General features: G+C 45.4%; 1 protein-coding gene across 4 annotated transcripts in view; it reads left to right on the plus strand.

Annotated features, from left to right (window-relative positions):
- The window catches only part of abca12 (ATP-binding cassette, sub-family A (ABC1), member 12), a 66,681-nt gene that overhangs the window by 46,412 nt on the left and 2,117 nt on the right, over positions 1 to 18,152 (plus strand). For all 4 annotated transcript variants that reach the window (XM_042082406.1, XM_042082415.1, XM_042082423.1 and 1 more), the window contains 31 exons: positions 363 to 542; positions 771 to 1,059; positions 2,014 to 2,128; positions 2,386 to 2,715; positions 3,064 to 3,133; positions 3,238 to 3,372; positions 3,517 to 3,669; positions 3,825 to 4,008; positions 4,162 to 4,380; positions 4,585 to 4,781; positions 5,199 to 5,356; positions 5,454 to 5,690; positions 5,812 to 5,956; positions 6,181 to 6,427; positions 6,703 to 6,792; positions 7,338 to 7,437; positions 7,675 to 7,802; positions 8,317 to 8,404; positions 8,843 to 8,951; positions 9,577 to 9,631; positions 10,891 to 11,068; positions 11,400 to 11,515; positions 12,633 to 12,792; positions 12,996 to 13,249; positions 13,490 to 13,694; positions 13,906 to 14,015; positions 14,155 to 14,305; positions 16,367 to 16,501; positions 16,591 to 16,694; positions 17,695 to 17,787; positions 17,949 to 18,054. In XM_042082406.1, the coding sequence (XP_041938340.1) occupies positions 363 to 542; positions 771 to 1,059; positions 2,014 to 2,128; positions 2,386 to 2,715; positions 3,064 to 3,133; positions 3,238 to 3,372; positions 3,517 to 3,669; positions 3,825 to 4,008; positions 4,162 to 4,380; positions 4,585 to 4,781; positions 5,199 to 5,356; positions 5,454 to 5,690; positions 5,812 to 5,956; positions 6,181 to 6,427; positions 6,703 to 6,792; positions 7,338 to 7,437; positions 7,675 to 7,802; positions 8,317 to 8,404; positions 8,843 to 8,951; positions 9,577 to 9,631; positions 10,891 to 11,068; positions 11,400 to 11,515; positions 12,633 to 12,792; positions 12,996 to 13,249; positions 13,490 to 13,694; positions 13,906 to 14,015; positions 14,155 to 14,305; positions 16,367 to 16,501; positions 16,591 to 16,694; positions 17,695 to 17,787; positions 17,949 to 18,054 (4,841 nt within the window). The remainder of the gene's footprint in view (positions 1 to 362; positions 543 to 770; positions 1,060 to 2,013; positions 2,129 to 2,385; positions 2,716 to 3,063; positions 3,134 to 3,237; positions 3,373 to 3,516; positions 3,670 to 3,824; positions 4,009 to 4,161; positions 4,381 to 4,584; positions 4,782 to 5,198; positions 5,357 to 5,453; positions 5,691 to 5,811; positions 5,957 to 6,180; positions 6,428 to 6,702; positions 6,793 to 7,337; positions 7,438 to 7,674; positions 7,803 to 8,316; positions 8,405 to 8,842; positions 8,952 to 9,576; positions 9,632 to 10,890; positions 11,069 to 11,399; positions 11,516 to 12,632; positions 12,793 to 12,995; positions 13,250 to 13,489; positions 13,695 to 13,905; positions 14,016 to 14,154; positions 14,306 to 16,366; positions 16,502 to 16,590; positions 16,695 to 17,694; positions 17,788 to 17,948; positions 18,055 to 18,152) is intronic.

The raw sequence follows: 18,152 nt of genomic DNA on the forward strand, positions 1-18,152 counted from the left end.
GTGATTTTAAGTTTGGATTACAATTAATTATTCACAAAATGAGTAATCCTGCAATGCTCAATTATTCACAGGTTGAAGAGAGAACATATAGGATCCAGATCCATATAGGATCCATAGGCCAAAAGACAATAGGTCACATATGTGAAAGCAAAAAGCATATGCTAGCTGTTAAGTTTTTTTATTGCAGAAGTTTGATGGCATTCTTCCCACTTAAACATTTCTTTCCTATTTGTGATTGCCCAGCTAACATGACTGAGCTCCTGGAGAAAGACAAGTTCATTGTGACGCAGATCACCACTCTGTCCAGTCTGATGATGAACCTCTCCTCCTTACACATGTCTTTCCTATTTGTGATTGCCCAGCTAACATGACTGAGCTCCTGGAGAAAAACAAGTTCATTGTGACGCAGATCACCACTCTGTCCAGTCTGATGATGAACCTCTCCTCCTGCGTGAACTTTGACCGCTACAAGCCGATGAGCAACGAGGAGGAGATGGACAAGCAAGCAGAGGCCCTGACTCAATCACGAGACCTCTACGCAAGTAAGGCATTTACCATTTTAAGGCCTGAATTCACTCTGAACCTGCCTCTCCCAGTCAGCACAAGTCAGAGCGAACTGACCTCATCTAACATCCTTTTTGAATATGTCCTCGATGTGGAGTGGATGTCAGAATTGCAGAAATATGGTCCGTTAGCCATGACAAGTAAAAACCCACTTCCATGGCCCTTGCATTACTTGAAAAAAAAAAAAACACTCATTCTTCTTTCAGGCATCATATTCAAACTTCCTGAAGACAAATCCAGCACCCTGCCTCCAAAGGTGGACTACACCATCCGCATGCAGATTGACAACTCCATGCGTACCGACCGGGCACGTAACCCCTTCTGGGTGAGGGAGAACTACATCAGCATGACAAGGACACAGAGGTACAACCGAGGCTTCATTTACCTGCAGGAGGCCATTGACAGAGCCATCATTGAGAGCCAGCTGGGCCAGCCAGTGCAGGATCCAGCCGTCCAACTCCAGGCCTTCCCCTACCCCTGCTTTGCCAAGGATGAGTGAGTGTGCACACATGCATGCACACACGCACGCGCACACACACACACACGCACGCTCGCGCACACACACACACACACACACACACACACACACACACACCCCGCACACACACAGACACACACACACACACATATATACAAGTTAAAGAAATCCACACAGACATCATGCATACATACGTAAGTAGACATACAGACAAACATGCACACACACACGCACACATACACACACGCACACACACACACACACACACACACACACACACACACACATATATACAAGTTAAAGAAATCCACACAGACATCATGCATACATACGTAAGTAGACATACAGACAAACATGCACACACACACGCACGCACACACACACACACACACACACACACACACACACACACACACACACACACACACACACACATATACACACGAATATCCACACACCCAGAGTAATGCATTCATACTCAGACGTGGACAATATATAGTGCACATGCAGCCTTGAGATTTACCATGGCATTTACATTTCTTTGTGTTTTCGGATTAACAACATCATAGACAAACACCACACTGGCCTTTCAATAAATCATAACAAGTGTAAGTTACGCTGAGAGGCTGGCATTATTCTGTCATCTTTGGAAAGAATATCCTTAGTTCTATCTCTTAGTGTTTCAGCGGTGTGATACGGTGATGTGCACACATCCCCATTGCACTGATTTATCACGTAATAGCCCCTTCTGCCGATACCATCACTTTGAAATATTTGTGGCACTTTAAAAAACAGTGCTGGGTCTATATCTGCTGTAATCCGGAACCCCTCTGTCGTGTAAAATGAAGGGCTGTCCCATTTTTTCACCACTTGTCTTTATGATTCACTCTTGAGATTTAATGATTGCATTCCTATACTGTGGCATATGCATGGCTTGACATCGACTGAGGTGCTGATGTCTCATTTCTCAGGTACCTGGAGAGCATTTCCTTCGCCTTTCCTCTGGTCCTCATGATTGCCTGGGTGCTGTTCATTGCCAACTTTGTCAAGAAGCTGGTGCACGAGAGGGAGCTGAGATTGCACGAGGTAAACAGTCTTTGATCACACCCTGGAAATAACTACTGTATAACGAGCCTAGTCGTTAAACTTCTGTGTCTAACATACCACTTTATAGATATTTTTTGTATTTCGCATCAATACTGCAATACTGACTGGCTTCAAATGATCAGAAAAAGCTCAGAGGCACCATGGGTTGACTCATCACTGTGTATAAAATACAAGGGTGATATCATCGGTTTGTGTTGTTGTTAATGATGCCAAATGACTTCCTTCCCATCGTGCAGTACATGAAAATGATGGGCGTCAACCCTATCAGCCATTTCTTCGCCTGGTTCATCGAGAGCGCGGTCTTCCTGCTGGTCACCATCGTCATCCTCACCATCATCCTGAAGGCGGGCAAGGTGCTGCCCAACAGTGACCCCTTCCTGCTCTTCCTCTACCTGTGCGACTACGGCTTCAGCATCCTGGCCATCAGCTTCCTGGTCAGCACCTTCTTCAACAAGACCAACATCGCCGGCCTGAGCGGCAGCCTGATCTACATCATCTGCTTCTTCCCCTTCATCGTGGTCATGTCCATGGAGAGAAACCTCTCGTTCGCCACCAAGAACATTCTGGTGAGTAGTAGCACTCCTCTCAAGGGCTCAGGCACACTGGGCTAATGATCGGTGGGAAAATGCCTGTTTCACACATGCATGTGTGTGTGTGGCGTGTGCAGAACATCTTGATTTTCATCAAGCCAGTTTGTCTCATGCGGGCAGTATGAGTGTGATAAACTGTTATCATGCGCGCCGGAATGAAAATAAACAGATAGCACAGCAGTCACACATATACAACACGCACGCAGTGTGAAACAGGCCTGAGACTGGTGAGGACTTTATTTTGGTGAGCATCCTCTAGAGTTTGATTAGATGTGAATGTTGGATTATGTGTGTTATTATGCTCTTTTTTTTTCTCTCCCACAGAGTCTGTTTTCACCAACCTGTTTCAGCTATGCAAGTCAATACATCTCCCGCTACGAGGCACAGGAGGAAGGTAGCCCTGGAAGCTGATTAGTTTTACAACATGAGAGAGCAGACAAAGACAAGTCTGTGGAAGAGTCTCAGGTGTGTTCCTAACTGTGTGTTGATGCTCTGCAGGGATCCAGTGGAGCAATGCCTACGTATCCCCCATAGCTGGTGACACTTCGTCCTTTGGATGGCTGTGCTGGCTGCTCCTGATTGACTCTTTGGTCTACTTCATTATCGGTGCATACATTCGCATGGTTTTCCCAGGTACTATTCGTTCCTAATTTGCTTTTCACATTTAAAGCAACAGAATGTAGTTATTTTACCTTCAAATGACAAAACCTTTTAAAGGGAAAGATACAGGATAATGTGGCTGGCAAGATTATGATCATTTTTTTATTTTTCTTACAGGCAAATATGGAATCCCAGCTCCTTGGTACTTCCCTGTGATGCCATCTTTCTGGGCTGACTTGTGTGGGTGTCAAACAACCTCTACGAAGTCTGGCAAAGGGCTGCTGTTCTCCAACGTGATGCAGAAGAATTCAGCAAATAGTAAAAAAAAAGGTGCAGTATCCAATCTTAATTGTTAGTTACTGTGGTGGTTTGCTATTAATGAAAAAGAAATCTAAGAATATCGCTTTCTCTCCATCTATCAACTCCTTTATCCACCCCTCTCACACACATGCTCATGCTCATTGTTACATTGTTTTTGTCTTTAGGTAATGGACTGTTCCCTACGCATGAGGACAGTGAGTTCCCTGCCATGCCAGTGGGGGTGGCCCTCCATGGCCTGACCAAAACCTACGGAAAGAGGAACGCCATCCAGAACCTCAACCTGTCCTTCTACGAGGGACATGTCACCACGCTGCTGGGTCACAACGGAGCTGGAAAGACCACCACCATGTAAATGCACTAGTTCTAAATCAAGACTGGCCACACAAAATAGCAATTTAAACGAAGGGTTTTACAGCCCTTTGCCCTGCTTGCATTGCCTGTGTGTGTGTGTTCTTGAAGTGTGTGTTTTCATGTTTGTTATATTTGTACATGTTTGTGTAGGTCTCTGCTCACTGGTTTGTTTGGCCCCACCTCTGGCATGATTGAGGTCTATGGGAGAGACATGCAGACCAACATTGAGGAGATCCGCCAGGATCTGGGAGTGTGTATGCAGTATGATGTCCACTTTGATCACCTGACGGCCAAAGAACATCTGCTCTTGTACGGTCAGATCAAAGCACCCCACTGGTCAAAGGCAGAACTGAAAGAGCAAGTACGGAGGTGAGTACAGACAAATTCAAAAGCCTAGAGATTACACTTGTATGTGTTCTTCAGTTGATTTTTAAAAATTCATAAAGTAAGTAGAGTTTACACAAGCTTGTCATTTGTCCTGAGCTCTGAACTAGCCCAGTCAAAGTGTTTATTAGCAAAGTACAACTCCCTAAGATATCCATGTTTTAATGTGCCTCTTCGCTCTTCCTATAGGATCCTGAAGGAAACGGGCATGTATGCTCACCGGCACAAGCGCGTGGGCACCCTGTCGGGCGGCATGAAGCGCAAACTCTCCATCTCAATCGCCTTCATCGGCGGCTCCCGTCTGGTGGTCATGGACGAGCCCACCACTGGCGTGGACCCCTGCTCCCGACGCAGCATCTGGGACATCATCCTGCAGTACAAGACAGGTGAGGCACCGCAAACCCCCCACTTCCGCTCTGATCCATCACAAGTCAGACAAGGGGAAGACATTTAATGCGGCGCACCAAGGCGCTTAGCACTCCGGGTGGGAGAGGTGGGGGGGGCTTTGTTCTTATCGCGCTCCTGGCTTTCATTTTGAATTTAATTAAGGGAAAATGGATTTTCTGAAGGTGTGCACCGCTGAGGAGGGAAAAGACTGAGGGAGAGGAATCCCACAGCAGACGTACTGACGGCTGATAGTTATCTCACTCTCAGCTCCAGTTTCTTGTGTTTAATTAGGATCTTCTGAGATTCATTGCAGAGGAAGATATTTTACTGTTTGGAAGGGTCAAGTCATTTTTCTGTGTCTGTCTTACTTATTACTGGACATGTGCCTTTGCTTCTACTTGTTTCATCACCTTCAGATCGCACCATCATCCTGTCCACACATCATCTGGACGAAGCAGAGGTTCTCAGTGACCGCATCGCGTTCATGGAGAGGGGCGGTCTCAAGTGCTGTGGCTCTCCCTTCTACCTCAAGGACAAGTTTGCTAAGGGCTACAATCTGACCCTCACAAAGAAGGTAATGGACCGCATGGACACCCACATAGAGGTTGTTTGGTTGCAACATGCACTAATGCAGTAGTGTTGATATCAAATACCTCTCCTCCTAAACACAGGTGCAGACTCCTGACTCTGAGGAGAGGTTTGACGGCGAGGAGCTGAAGGCCTTCATCCAGTCCTACCTGCCCGAGGCGCGCATGAAGGAGGGCGAGGTGGGAGACGTGGTCTACTGCCTGCCTCCGTACAGCTCCCAGAACGCCGTCGCTTTCCGCTCACTGCTCACCGGCCTGGACCAGAACCTGGACTCCCTCCAGCTGGGCTGCTATGGCATCTCAGACACCACACTAGAGGAGGTAGGTGATGCTGACACACACAAAAGAGGAGGATCTACACACACACACACACACACACACACACACACACACACACACACACAATGTGTGATTAATGTCTGACGAGCTGCTGTCTTCCCAGGTGTTCCTCCAGCTGACTAAAGACGAGACTGAGGCGGTGGAGAGGCCCTGGTCGGTCTCTGAGTCCGTCCTTGACATGGCCGCCTCCAGAGACAGCCTACCTGACGACCTCTCTGAGAGCAGCTTCAATTTTGGAGACAAAACCAGTAAGAAATCCCCCTCATTTTGACTCCATTTGACTTCCATCTCCTCCCAAGTAGCATTTTTCCTCATCTCCTGTCGACAGGATAAAAACACACACACACTTTGCTGAGGCCTTTTGAGACACCAGTTTTTTTCAGGGACTGTTTTTCCACTCTGTATCGAGCTCTTTGTCTGTCGAGACCTCTCGCTCACCCGCTCATCCGCACCTCCGCTTGCCCCCCTGCAGGTCTGACGGGCAGATCCACCGTGCGTGGCCTGGCTCTGTTCTGGCAGCAGGTGGTGGCCATGCTGCTGAAGCGCGTGCACCGCTCCCGGCGCGACTGGAAGGGCATGTTCGCCCAGGTCGTCCTGCCCGTGCTCTTTGTCATCGCCGCCATGGGCCTGGGCTCCATCAAGAGCGACCTGCAGCACTTCCCCGAGATGGAGCTCTCACCCGGCCTCTACCGCACGGGCGAGCAGCACACCTTCTTCAGGTCAGTCCGCTGGGTCATTCGGAGGGCAGTCTAAATTAAAAAGCTGGATCTAAATTGAGATCGCTGACATCCACAAACATGTCTTGCTCGCGAAAGAAGAAATGTAGCACTTGTCTTGAAGCGCTGCGTGTTATGTTAAAATGTCAAAATGATTGTATGTTCCATGCCATTTCCATTTCCACACACCTCATTAGACACACAGTAATGCAAATCTGTCCTCCTCATTTGTCATGGTTGGAAGACAAACACATGATTTATTCATGTTTTATCAACAGCAACCAGAACCCCGACTCCAGCTATCTAGTAGACTCCATGATGACCTTCCCTGGCATTGACAATATGTGTGCAAACAACCCCGATGACATGTGAGTAACCACACCAGTCCAATATCATTTACCACAGCAATCTACTTCGATCTTTAACTAGCAGTTATAGACCATTTCCTCCATCCTTGTATCCTTTCTTCCAATCTGTCTGCCTACGTTTCCCAAGAGCACCACTCCATTTTGAACATCTCTACTCATGCCATCTGCACGTAAAAATGACATCAGTAGCGGAGAGAATCATTTGTATTCCATAAACACATCCAGTTTATTGGATAGATTTCCCCTTACAGGCACTCAAATCAGTGTTGGCACTCATCAGCCAGACCTTAGAGGCACCATAAAATTGTCAGCTCGCGACAAAAAAAGAGAAACAGTAGCCATCTCGCCTCTCCCTGCGATGCCCCGTGGATCATCACCGCGTGGTGCTGAGCATCTGAGCGCCTGCCGCGCTGCATACAGATGCTGCTGGGCGTGACTGTGGTGCACAGCTCCCCGAGATGCAGAAACAAAAGGTGCTTACTGTGTGGCTGACTGTGACTGACTGACTGCCACCCCCCCCACCCACCCACCCCCACCCCCCGCAGGTCCTGTGCCAGTGGCTCCAAGGATGGGCCGTTCACTTGGACCTCCAGTGGAAACCTCTCCAAGCCATTTGAAGCCTGCAAGTGTGCCAACTCTAAGCAGGTGGGTGCCCAAGTCGGAGGCTTGTGTGTGTGTGTGTGTGTGTGTGTGTGTGTGTGTGTGTGTGTGTGTGTGTTTATGTGTGTGTGTGTGTGTGATCACCCCTCTCAAGGGGCATTAGGTGGAAAACACTCTGCTCTACACAAGTGCTAAAGTGTGTGAATGTTGGTGTTGGTGTAAGCCATAGAATTTGGCTTAAAGTAGAATTAGTAAGTGATCTATTTTGATGTTTTTTACCAGGTCTGCCAGCATGACAACTATAACCCTCCTCACATCCGGAACCCCTCGTCCCAGATAGTGTACAATCTCACTGGATTAAATGTGGAGAACTATCTCCTGGCTACTGCTAATGACTTCATCAGAAACAGGTACATATCAAATACAGGCACAGCCGTATTACGCCTCTGGACTTGAATGTTCATAATGATGCGTTAGGACATCACACTCGCTTTAAGTTGTTAATCATAACACCAAGTACTGTAACATGTGAAAATTAGTGTGTATATGTGTGTATGTGCACATTATTTGTGCTGTGTATGTTTCTTCTGGCATCTGAGACGAGTAGCAGCCTTTCCAGTAGCTCTTCCAAAATTATTTTTTTGGAAATATATAACTATCTATCTATTTATACATTTATCTATCTATGAGACAGGTTTATTTCATGCATTTATTTTAAGCATAGGCGAGGGCTGTCTGTGTGAGTGCACCTGTCCATCACCCACTGCTGTTTTGTTTACTGCTTAATTAGAGTTGCCTTAAGCATGACAGAAGATGTCTGACTTAAATATGCTTAAATTAGCTTAGTATGCCCTCAAGAACAGTCAAATCTGTCATATCATCAGGTTTGGATGCTGCACAAGATAACTTGATTTTTTTCTGCAGGTATGGGGGTTGGTCTTTTGGAAACCCTCTGCCTCCTGACCTAAAGATGGACCTGTATGATGTACCAAAGAACCGGACTCTAACCAAGGTAACAGTGTGTTCAATGTTGACTTTTTATGATTTATGAGTTTAGCTGTTAAAGCCATGGCTCTGAGTTGAAAAATGTTGCGTATCCAGACTCATTAAGCCATTTCTATAGCTCTGGGTCTGTTGGGAACACCCATTAAATTTGATTCTTTCTGTGCACGACTCTAGCTGCTCCCTCATTTTTTATATTGCCATTAAAGTCATGCAATCAATAATGCAATTCCCCTGTAAAACCTCTGTCCAGATTGGGATAGGCATACCGTCTCATGATATTTTATGACTGATGTGTGTGTGTGTGTGTGTGTGTGTGCATATGTGTGTGTGTGTGCAAGTGTGTGTGTGTGTGTGTGCACATGCATGCATGTGCATGGTTATGTGTGTGATTGTGTGCATGTATTGCATGTCTCTCCATATTAACCTGCCTGCCTCCTGTCACCAGGTCTGGTACAACCCAGAGGGCCACCACACCATGCCAGCCTACCTAAACAGCCTTAACAACTTCATCCTGCGCTCTAGACTCCCAGCTGATAAGGACCACCAGCAGTACTGTGAGTCTATGGCTCTGTCCTTCCCTTGTTTGCATTAATAAACTCATCAGTGACCAGGGGAGTTGTGGACCTCCGTTCACGTCTGGGAAGCAGGCTGCATCTAAATGATCTGTCTGCGTTGCCCGAGTCCGCGACGCTAACGACCGTGGCTCCGAGCCGAGAATAGACCGAGGCCGTCTCTGTAAACCCTCTCTCTGAGCCTCGGTGGCTTGGTCTGATCTCGACTGACAGGGGGCAGTGTGTCTCTTCCTTTCCCTCCCAGCCATCACAGCACGGCTCTGGGTAGAGGGAATGCTAATTAGCGCTGCTGAGAGCTGCATTGAAAAATGGAGCCGGACTGGTGCTGCAGCCCCTTATTTCAACACTGCCAGCCCCAGCCAGGGCCTGAGATTCACTGTCTGCCTACCGGCAAGATTAATACAATCCCAGCAGTCAATAAAGGAATAGGGGGTGGAATGCAATCATTCAAATGTAGCCGGTAAACTCATTCAGGCCGAGAGCGAAAGTAAATCTACGGGAACTAAAGGAGGGGAGCAGATTATGTGGCAGTGACGTGTCTTTTGTGGACATGGTGTATCGGGGGCTGAGGTGACATAACAATTCCTTCTGTTTTGCTTCTGTGCAGCAATCTCTGTGTCCAGCCATCCTTACCCAGGCCAGGTGGAGGAGGAGGACGCCATGTAAGAACATTCTCACTGCTTCACGTCTCACATTATATTCATGAATGAATAAAATCTTTATGTAACATGGTTAGGTATTGCACAGAACAATACAACTGTAAATACTACGGTATTCAGACCGTTCACACCAAATGAGAACCAGTAGAATTAACCACTCATGCCTCAAGAGGCATCTAAGCATTGTCTTGATGGGCTGATAGGCTTGTTAAAATCATGCAATCCGACTTGTGTATTTACTCTGATTTGATTTTTTTTTAATGGATTTTCTTCTGCGTGGGGTATCGATCACTGACCCTACATAATGTCTGCTTACTCTCAAGGTGGTTCTGAGGTTCATTGATTCAACACCATCCATACTGTGCATTTTAAATCACTGTAGGCTGTTAGCTGTGCTTAATGTAAAGGCTCCCGATATGAGCGTCATTGGTTTTCTCAAACAGTTTTGATGCGCTTGGAGCTGAGCCAACAGTGTGATCATGGTAGAAAAAGCCTCACTGCATAAATAAGAACAGACATGGGGGATACAGGAGAAGAAAGAAAAGAGAGACAGATGGCTTGAGGAGGGAGGAGAAATTAAATAATAGGTGACCATGGGAGCTATGCATTTTAAATTCTACTGCGAAAAAAAAAGCATTCAGGTTTGTATGTGCCTTGCATGTTTTATCATTCTGGGCGTGTATAGCATGTTGTCTATGCTTATAAATAAGGGACAGTCTGGTCGCCCTGACCTGATAGTAGCTGACCTGTGAACAGAATCAGTGTTGATCTGACACAAACTTGCAGCTTATCAGGGGAACATCCAGGTCTGGAGTCAGTTAGGATCACACTCTGCCAGTCCCACAGGCAGGGCTTTACAGTTTCTGGGGTTTTTGCTCACACATGCCTACTCCGATAGAAGAGGCACCATAGTGACAAGAGAAGGGGGAGTGAATAGGGGCCCAAGGTGAGAAGTTAGGTGGGCACAATGTAGCAACACTGGGTGATAAGAAATGACCACCAGGAAGAAGAAATGACCACCAGGAAAAGCTTGGCCAAAAATGTTTTGAAGATGGTCAACAACACTTTATTATGCATTTAGTTATCCAGAACAGGTATCCACATCTGTATCTATTAACAGATATCTATCAGCTTTATTGGCCAGGTTTGCGTAAACAAACAAGGAATTTGACTCCGGTTAATCTAAGGAATACTCTAAGAAGGGAAAATGCTGTTCCTTCATGGCTTGTGTCTGATCTGTTTTTCATGTATTTGGATATCAGGGTGAAGGGTCTTGTCAACACCCTGGTGGCATTGTGCGTCCTGACCGGCTTCTCCATCATGACGGCCAGCTTTGTGGTCTACGAGGTCCAGGAGCACCACAGCGGCTCAAAGCGGCTGCAGCACATCTCGGGAATCAGTGAGCCTTTCTACTGGACCATTAACTTCCTCTACGACATGGTACGTAAACCCCAAGACATTAATCTAAGATGAATGTTTTTATATTCCACATTCTCTGCCTTTTCTGTCCCTTTCCTTATATTCAGTAGAATAGCTGAGTACAGCATTAATCAACAAAGTCACACAACTCTATTGAGCTTTTCAACCTGTGACTAAAGGCTGATTTATACAGATGGCATGAGCTGGTGATATATGGTTTAATTATGACTGCTTATACTTTTGCAGTAAATATGAAATATCAGCCCTTTATGACTGCCAGTAGATTATGTGACACTTAGAAGGTGGAGGATTGTGATCAATGTAATGGAGAGCTTTGCCCTTTTCTCTGCAGGCGCTGTACTTGGTGCCCGTGGCATTCTCAGTGGCCATGATCGCTGCCTTCCAGCTGCCAGCCTTCACCGAGCGACAGAACCTTGGGGCGGTGACTCTGCTGCTGGTGTTGTTTGGGTCAGTGCCACTCTTCAGTCAGCGCTGGGACAACCACATCAGCTGTCGCATTGTTTGCTTCCATTCCGTGTACAGGCCCTGTTTCTTTTTAGAGCTCTGCCTGACATGTCAGTCTTCATACTCGTCTGTGGAATAACTTCATTGTTGTGTAGGAGCCGGTTTTCTCTGACGTTAATGGATAATGCTTTATGCTGACTGGCTGCTTGAATTCATAGCTGGCTGGCATATATTACTTGTCTTTGGCCCACGAGGCAAAACAGAGATGCTAATACTGCAAAAAATAACAGAAAGTTAGCATTCTCATTGGGAATGCTAATGACCTTGTGTCCATCGTGAATAAACCTCCCTGGATATAGCCACTGTTAGTCGGATCAGATTTAGCTGCCTGCAAATAATGGAAGCAGCTCTTTGCCTAAGCACAGTGAAGGCTGCTTATAGGTTCACTACTTAGCCGTCTGTGCTAAAAGTCCTCCATGAAGCCTCACAGCGTCACAGACTAGATTTACACATGGCCGTGAGGAAGGACTGCTACACTCAGAGGAGCTCAGCACTCTGTGTCCATTTATCAGAACAGCTGTTAGATTCCCAGGCCACAAATAACGTGGCATCAAATGGACAGCTGTAGGTTCTCACCTGAGCATGCTTAATGGCTCTTGCTCACTTGCCTCTGTCTTGGCACTTCCTCAGGCGAACCCACCACCCCCCCCCCCCCCCCCCCCCCCCCCCCCACACTCTGGCTGGAGCACATCCTTCCCCTTGACCCCTCCACCCCAATCACCAAGAGTAATGAATAAAAAAGCAGATCATTTGGTGGAGGAAAAGGAGTGGGAGAGCAAATGCCTCACCGTGAGGAAATAGATGAAGTCATTTATCTTTTAGCCCCTGTGCTTGGCTCTTGGAGTTTTCCCCCCTTATTCTAGATTGTTTCCAGTTCCAGGAAGTTCCCCTCAGTAACTTTTGCAAAATGCCACTGCCTCGTTGACTTACTTGAAATTCTCACCATGTGTGTAAAATGTAAATGTTATGAGCTTTGCTTGGCCCAGTTGTGGTGGTGGGGTTTGTTGTTTTAGTCTTAGGTTTAAACTCACTATATAAAATGCTGCTATGTCCTGCACAGGTTTGCCACCTTCCCCTGGATGTATCTGCTGACCGCAATCTTTAAGGATGCAGAAATGGCCTTCATCAGCTATGTGTGCATTAACCTCTTCGTCAGTGTCAACACCATCATCTCCACTTCTATACTGTACTTCCTGGGGCAACTCAATGAGAGCGATGAGGTGAGGCTACATCAAATATGAGAGGATCCTTGAATTTAACCACGTCCCAAAGATGAATTATTTGAACTAGTCATGTAACAAAGCTGATGCAACTCACATAAATAGATCAAACACTGGCACATAAAATAATGATGCCGCTTCAAAGACGGTGGTCTTTTTTCACCCCTCCCTTTGTTTTCTGTGTCTGATTCTCCTCCACACAGAGCATCCAGGCGGTGTACCACACCTTGAGCCACGTGTTCCTCATCTTCCCCCAGTTCAGCTTTGGCAATGGGCTGATGGAACTGGCCCGGGTAGACTTGCAGGTTCAGATCCTGAAGGCCTATGGTGTGGATGCTTACAAGGACCCATACAGCGCAGACATGCTTGGCTGGATGTTCCTCTCCCTTGTCCTCCAAGGGCTCCTGGCCTTCACACTACGGCTGCTGATGAACAAATGGCTCATGCGCAAAATCAGGTTAGCCGGAATCACTAGATTTGAGAAGATTCAACAACAGCACAAATACATGTTGTAGCACAGATAATAGGGTATTAGTGGGAATACACACAGCATAGACTAATATCTCAAAATTCAAAAAAAAAACATGTCAGTTAACCTGACTGAAATGCTTTTGTGATTTAATTTTGAGTTGCTACTAAACCATTCGCTGTGATGCTGTGTCCAGTTGATTCAGTAATTAATCTTCTGTCCCCACAGGAGCTTCTTCTGCCGTGGAAAGGTCGAGCCACAGAAGGGCACCTGGGATGAGGACGAGGACGTGGTCGCAGAGCACCGTCGTGTTTACAGTGGAGAGGCTGACACTGATGTGCTTCAGCTGAGCCAGCTCTCTAAGATCTATCAGCACCTCAGCAAGAAAGTACAGGCTGTCAAGAGGCTGTCTGTGGGCATACCAGCTGGAGAAGTGTGTATTAGTACAATAATTATATGTGTGACTGGCTTATATTGAAAATAATTGATCATACTTTCATTGTTGGTTACAAAAAAGTAACTTGTAACCATCAGTTTATGAAATGTTCTATTTTAGGGATTCAAGTTAATGTCAAATACTATAGATTAGGGTCAGCTATGTCAGCAGTAATTATTTAAAACATATATCTGGGTCTACTTTTCAGTGCTTTGGACTTCTTGGTGTCAACGGAGCTGGCAAAACAACCACCTTCAAAATGCTGACCGGAGACGTCAGCCCTACTAATGGAACTGCCCAAATCCGAGACCAGGAAGGGTAAATTCAGAATCTAGACAATACTTTCTGCCACATTATGGTGAACTCACTTGCTACTGTGTGTACCTTTTAACCTCCATATGCACTGTAAATGTATCTGCTGGGTGAAGTCCTCACACTCACTCATGTGTCTCTGCAGGCGTATGGTTGACATCATGGACTGCAGGAAGGAGGGCATAAACATCGGCTACTGCCCTCAGGTGGATGCTCTGGATGACCTGCTGACCGGAGAGGAGCACTTGTACTTCTATGCCAGAATTCGTGGAATATCTAAGAGGGAAATGCACAGAGTAAGGACAAGCTCACACTGAATATACAGTACACTGTGCTTCCACCATGACCCACTACTGAATATACACTGTGCTTCCACCATGACCCACTACTGAATATAAACTGTGTTTCCACCATGACCCACTACTGAATATACACTGTGCTTTCACCATGATCCACTACTGAATATACACTGTGCTTCCACCATGATCCATATTGGGGGCAGCCATGGCCTACTGGTTAGCGCTTCGGACATGTAACCGGGGGGTTGCCGGTTCGAACCCCGACCAGTAGGCACGGCTGAAGTGCCCTTGAGCAAGGCACCTAACCCTAACCCTAACCTAACACTGCTCCCGAGCGCCGCTGTTGTTGCAGGTAGCTCACTGCCGGGATTAGTGTGTGCTTCACCTCACTGTGTGTTCACTGTGTGCTGAGTGTGTTTCACTAATTCACGGATTGGGATAAATGCAGAGACCAAATTTCCCTCACGGGATCAAAATAGTACTGAATATAGACTGTGCTTCCACCTTGATCAACTACTGAATATAGACTGTGCTTCCACCATGACCCACTACTGAATATACACTGTGCTTCCACCATGACCCACTACTTATGTTCATGAAAAAAATATGAGACATTGAATTGTTTACTATTCCAACAAACAGGCTTGCCAGCATTGGAAAAATAAGATCTCAGAAGTCTAATGATTAGAAGCACAAATACTGAGTTCTGTATTTATTTGCAGTCTCTGTAGGCATCACTCATTATCCTCTAACATTTACTTGTTTAGCTTGAAGACATCTTAAAAAGCGGCTGTTTTTTTTTTTTTTTTTAGAGCTTTTAGTGCCAAGATTTCCCTTGCTCTAATTTGCACGAGCAAGTGTGTCTCCCAAGGTTTAGCTGCTTCTTCTTTCATCATGCGGTGTAGGGAGTAGGGAGGGAGAATCATCAGGGACCTGGCTTCTGGATAGGTCTTTGTGCTTGGGGGCTTGGAATGGTCAGAGTGGTGCATCTGACTGGTAACTGCTGCCTCTCCTCCACATTGATTAATGGCTAAGCTAATTAATCTGTAATTCTCTCGGGATTATGGTATGTCTTTCTCTGGGACTTCCTGCTGCCACTGGAGGTTAAATCTCCATAAGACAAACAATTCAAACTGATGGTTTATGGAATCGTTTTGAATTTCAATTTGGATACATCGGGAGGGCTTTCACGTACAGTAATCCGGAGAAAAGACTTTGTAAAATGTAAACAATCCAATATTCATTAGGATTTAGAAATGCTTTTAATATAAGCCAATTTGAGGTAAAAGCCTCAGACTATTGTGTGCCATCTGGAAAGAAGGACATCAGCAAATGAAAATATTTGCAGTAGCTTGAGAAACTGATTTATATTGTTTTTTCCCCTCATAGCTCTGAGTGTTCAGAACGTCACATTCCAGTCATGCTCTGACACAGGCACTGACTTTTAGGACACTAGAATCATACTGGAGACAGTTTGTTTTACCGCCACCCACACAACATGTCTGACAAACCTGTCTGACTACAAGACTGAAGGGATTACATGGATTCCACCACTCAATGCCAAAACGTCATTGTTTTTTCTGGTTGGCACATTCACAATAGAGAACTTAGTCAGCATTTGTTTGCTGTCAGGTGTTGATTTGTACTTACAGATAAGTGCAGCACTGGAGCATCTAAACTTGTTTCACATCTAAAGAAGCATGTCCAGGTGCTTTCAGATGTCTGCTCTGCCCAGATCCAAACATGTTAGCGTGATGTCTGATGTGACATCACTCTGTCTAGACCCAAACAAGTTACCACGATGCCTGATGTGACATCACTCATCAGACATTTGTATCTTAAAATAGAAGCCACCCTCCTTTGTTCTCTTTGTGCCCATTGTTGTAAATAAGACTGATTGTGTTTGTTTTGACAACTTCTACATGATTGAGAGGTTGCAGAAGCACTAGCATGGGAATATGAAACTAAGACTAATTTATCTTTTAGTTAACTTTTTGTTAAGTTAATGACATCTGTGTTTTACATTTCCAAATTAATGTGTCTTATAACTGTTCGTAGGTGGTGAACTATCTGCTGAGGAAACTAGAGCTTGGTTACCATAGAAACACAACCTCTGAGAACTACAGCTGTGGTACTCGCCGAAAGCTCTCAACTGCTCTGGCCTTGGTTGGAAGCCCCCAGATTCTGCTTCTGGTATGGACCCTAGAGTGCTCTCTACGTTCTCATGAATGTTTAGTGTTGTATAAAATCATCATGGGTATCTCTCCCCTTTTTGTACACAGGATGAACCTAGCTCGGGTATGGACCCCCGCTCCAAACGTCACCTCTGGAAGATCATCTCAGAACAAGTGAAGGGAAAATGTGCAGTGGTGCTGACCTCGCATAGGTAGACCATCTTACCAACACTGCTGTATTCTTACAATCGCATTACATATGATACGCTCTACATTAGTTTAGACAGAGCCGGACAGTAACGGAGTACATTTACTTGAGTACAGTACTTGAGTACAATTTTGAGGGATCTGTACTTTACTTGAGTATCATTTTTGGGGTGTACTCGTGACTTTACTCAAGTACATTTGAGAGGCAAATATTGTACTTTTTACTCCACTACATTTCTATCCATAACCGTGAGTACCTGTTACTACTTCTAAAAAAAAAGGAAAAAAGAAAAATCTCGGAAACCCTCAATTTGTTGTTTCCCTCTCAAATGTGATTGGATTGTGCAGGCGCCACTAATTGGGATAGCCTATCAGCAATCACCTTCAGCTGTCCGCCAAAGTCAACTCTATGGTCAGATTTAGATAAGAGACGAATCCATGGACGAAACAATGAATGAAGACGCAGCAGGTCCATCCCGGGAATGTGCCAACCTGTGGCCCCACCTCGCCAGACTATTTCAATTTTTTTAATGATAGTTTTCGCTTCAAGTGTTTCAATTACAAAATAGTATTTTGTATTTGAAATACGTATTTTATATACATGTATTAGAAATACTGCCCATCCCTGGCAACATGGTAAAACGATGAAAATGACTTGATTTTACTTTCAATTCCTTTTACATTCTCCAAGGTATTAACATTAACATTTTTCATTACTCCATGTAGGACGTTTCTGTACATAAATGTAACCACTGTGGCAGTAATGCAATATTTAGAACATGTAGGCTACTCTTGTACTCTTGATACTCATTACGTTTTAAAAACAAGTACTTCAGTACTTTTACTTAAGTAGACACCTGACTGTTGTACTTTTACTTGTACTTGAGTAAAATGTAGCAAAGGGTATCTGTACTTTTACTCAAGTAATGAAGCTGTGTACTCTGTCCGCCTCTGAGTTTAGACCTACCCTAGGGCCTAGGCTAATGCTATCTTTGTGTCTCACAGCATGGAGGAGTGTGAAGCCCTTTGCACTCGTCTGGCCATTATGGTGCAGGGACAGTTCAGATGTCTGGGCTCCCTGCAGCACATCAAGAACAGGTCAGAGCCCCTTTCAGTCACCTTGTCTGTATTCCCTCACCTTATTGGTCATTGGCTTTTGGTTCCCCTGCAGATATCTTCTCTCTTATGATGGCTCTAACCTCTTTTATGATCGTCACTCAGACCATAGCATTAAAAAATCTTTTGTGTTCCACTGATAGGTTTGGCAGTGGATTCACAGTGAAGATGTACCTGGAGATGGCCTCCTGCAATGTAGACACCATCACCAACTACATGCAGGAACATTTCCCGAGCACATACCTGAAGGTGAAGAAATTGGTTAAAAAGACATACTAGTCACACATACTATGACAGGCTTTTTTTTTTTATTGAAGGCCATTCCATTGTTATTTTTGGTGGTTTTA

The sequence above is a fragment of the Alosa sapidissima genome, chromosome 2 (genome assembly GCF_018492685.1).
Source record: "Alosa sapidissima isolate fAloSap1 chromosome 2, fAloSap1.pri, whole genome shotgun sequence".
In the NCBI taxonomy this organism is placed as follows: Eukaryota; Metazoa; Chordata; class Actinopteri; order Clupeiformes; family Clupeidae; genus Alosa; species Alosa sapidissima.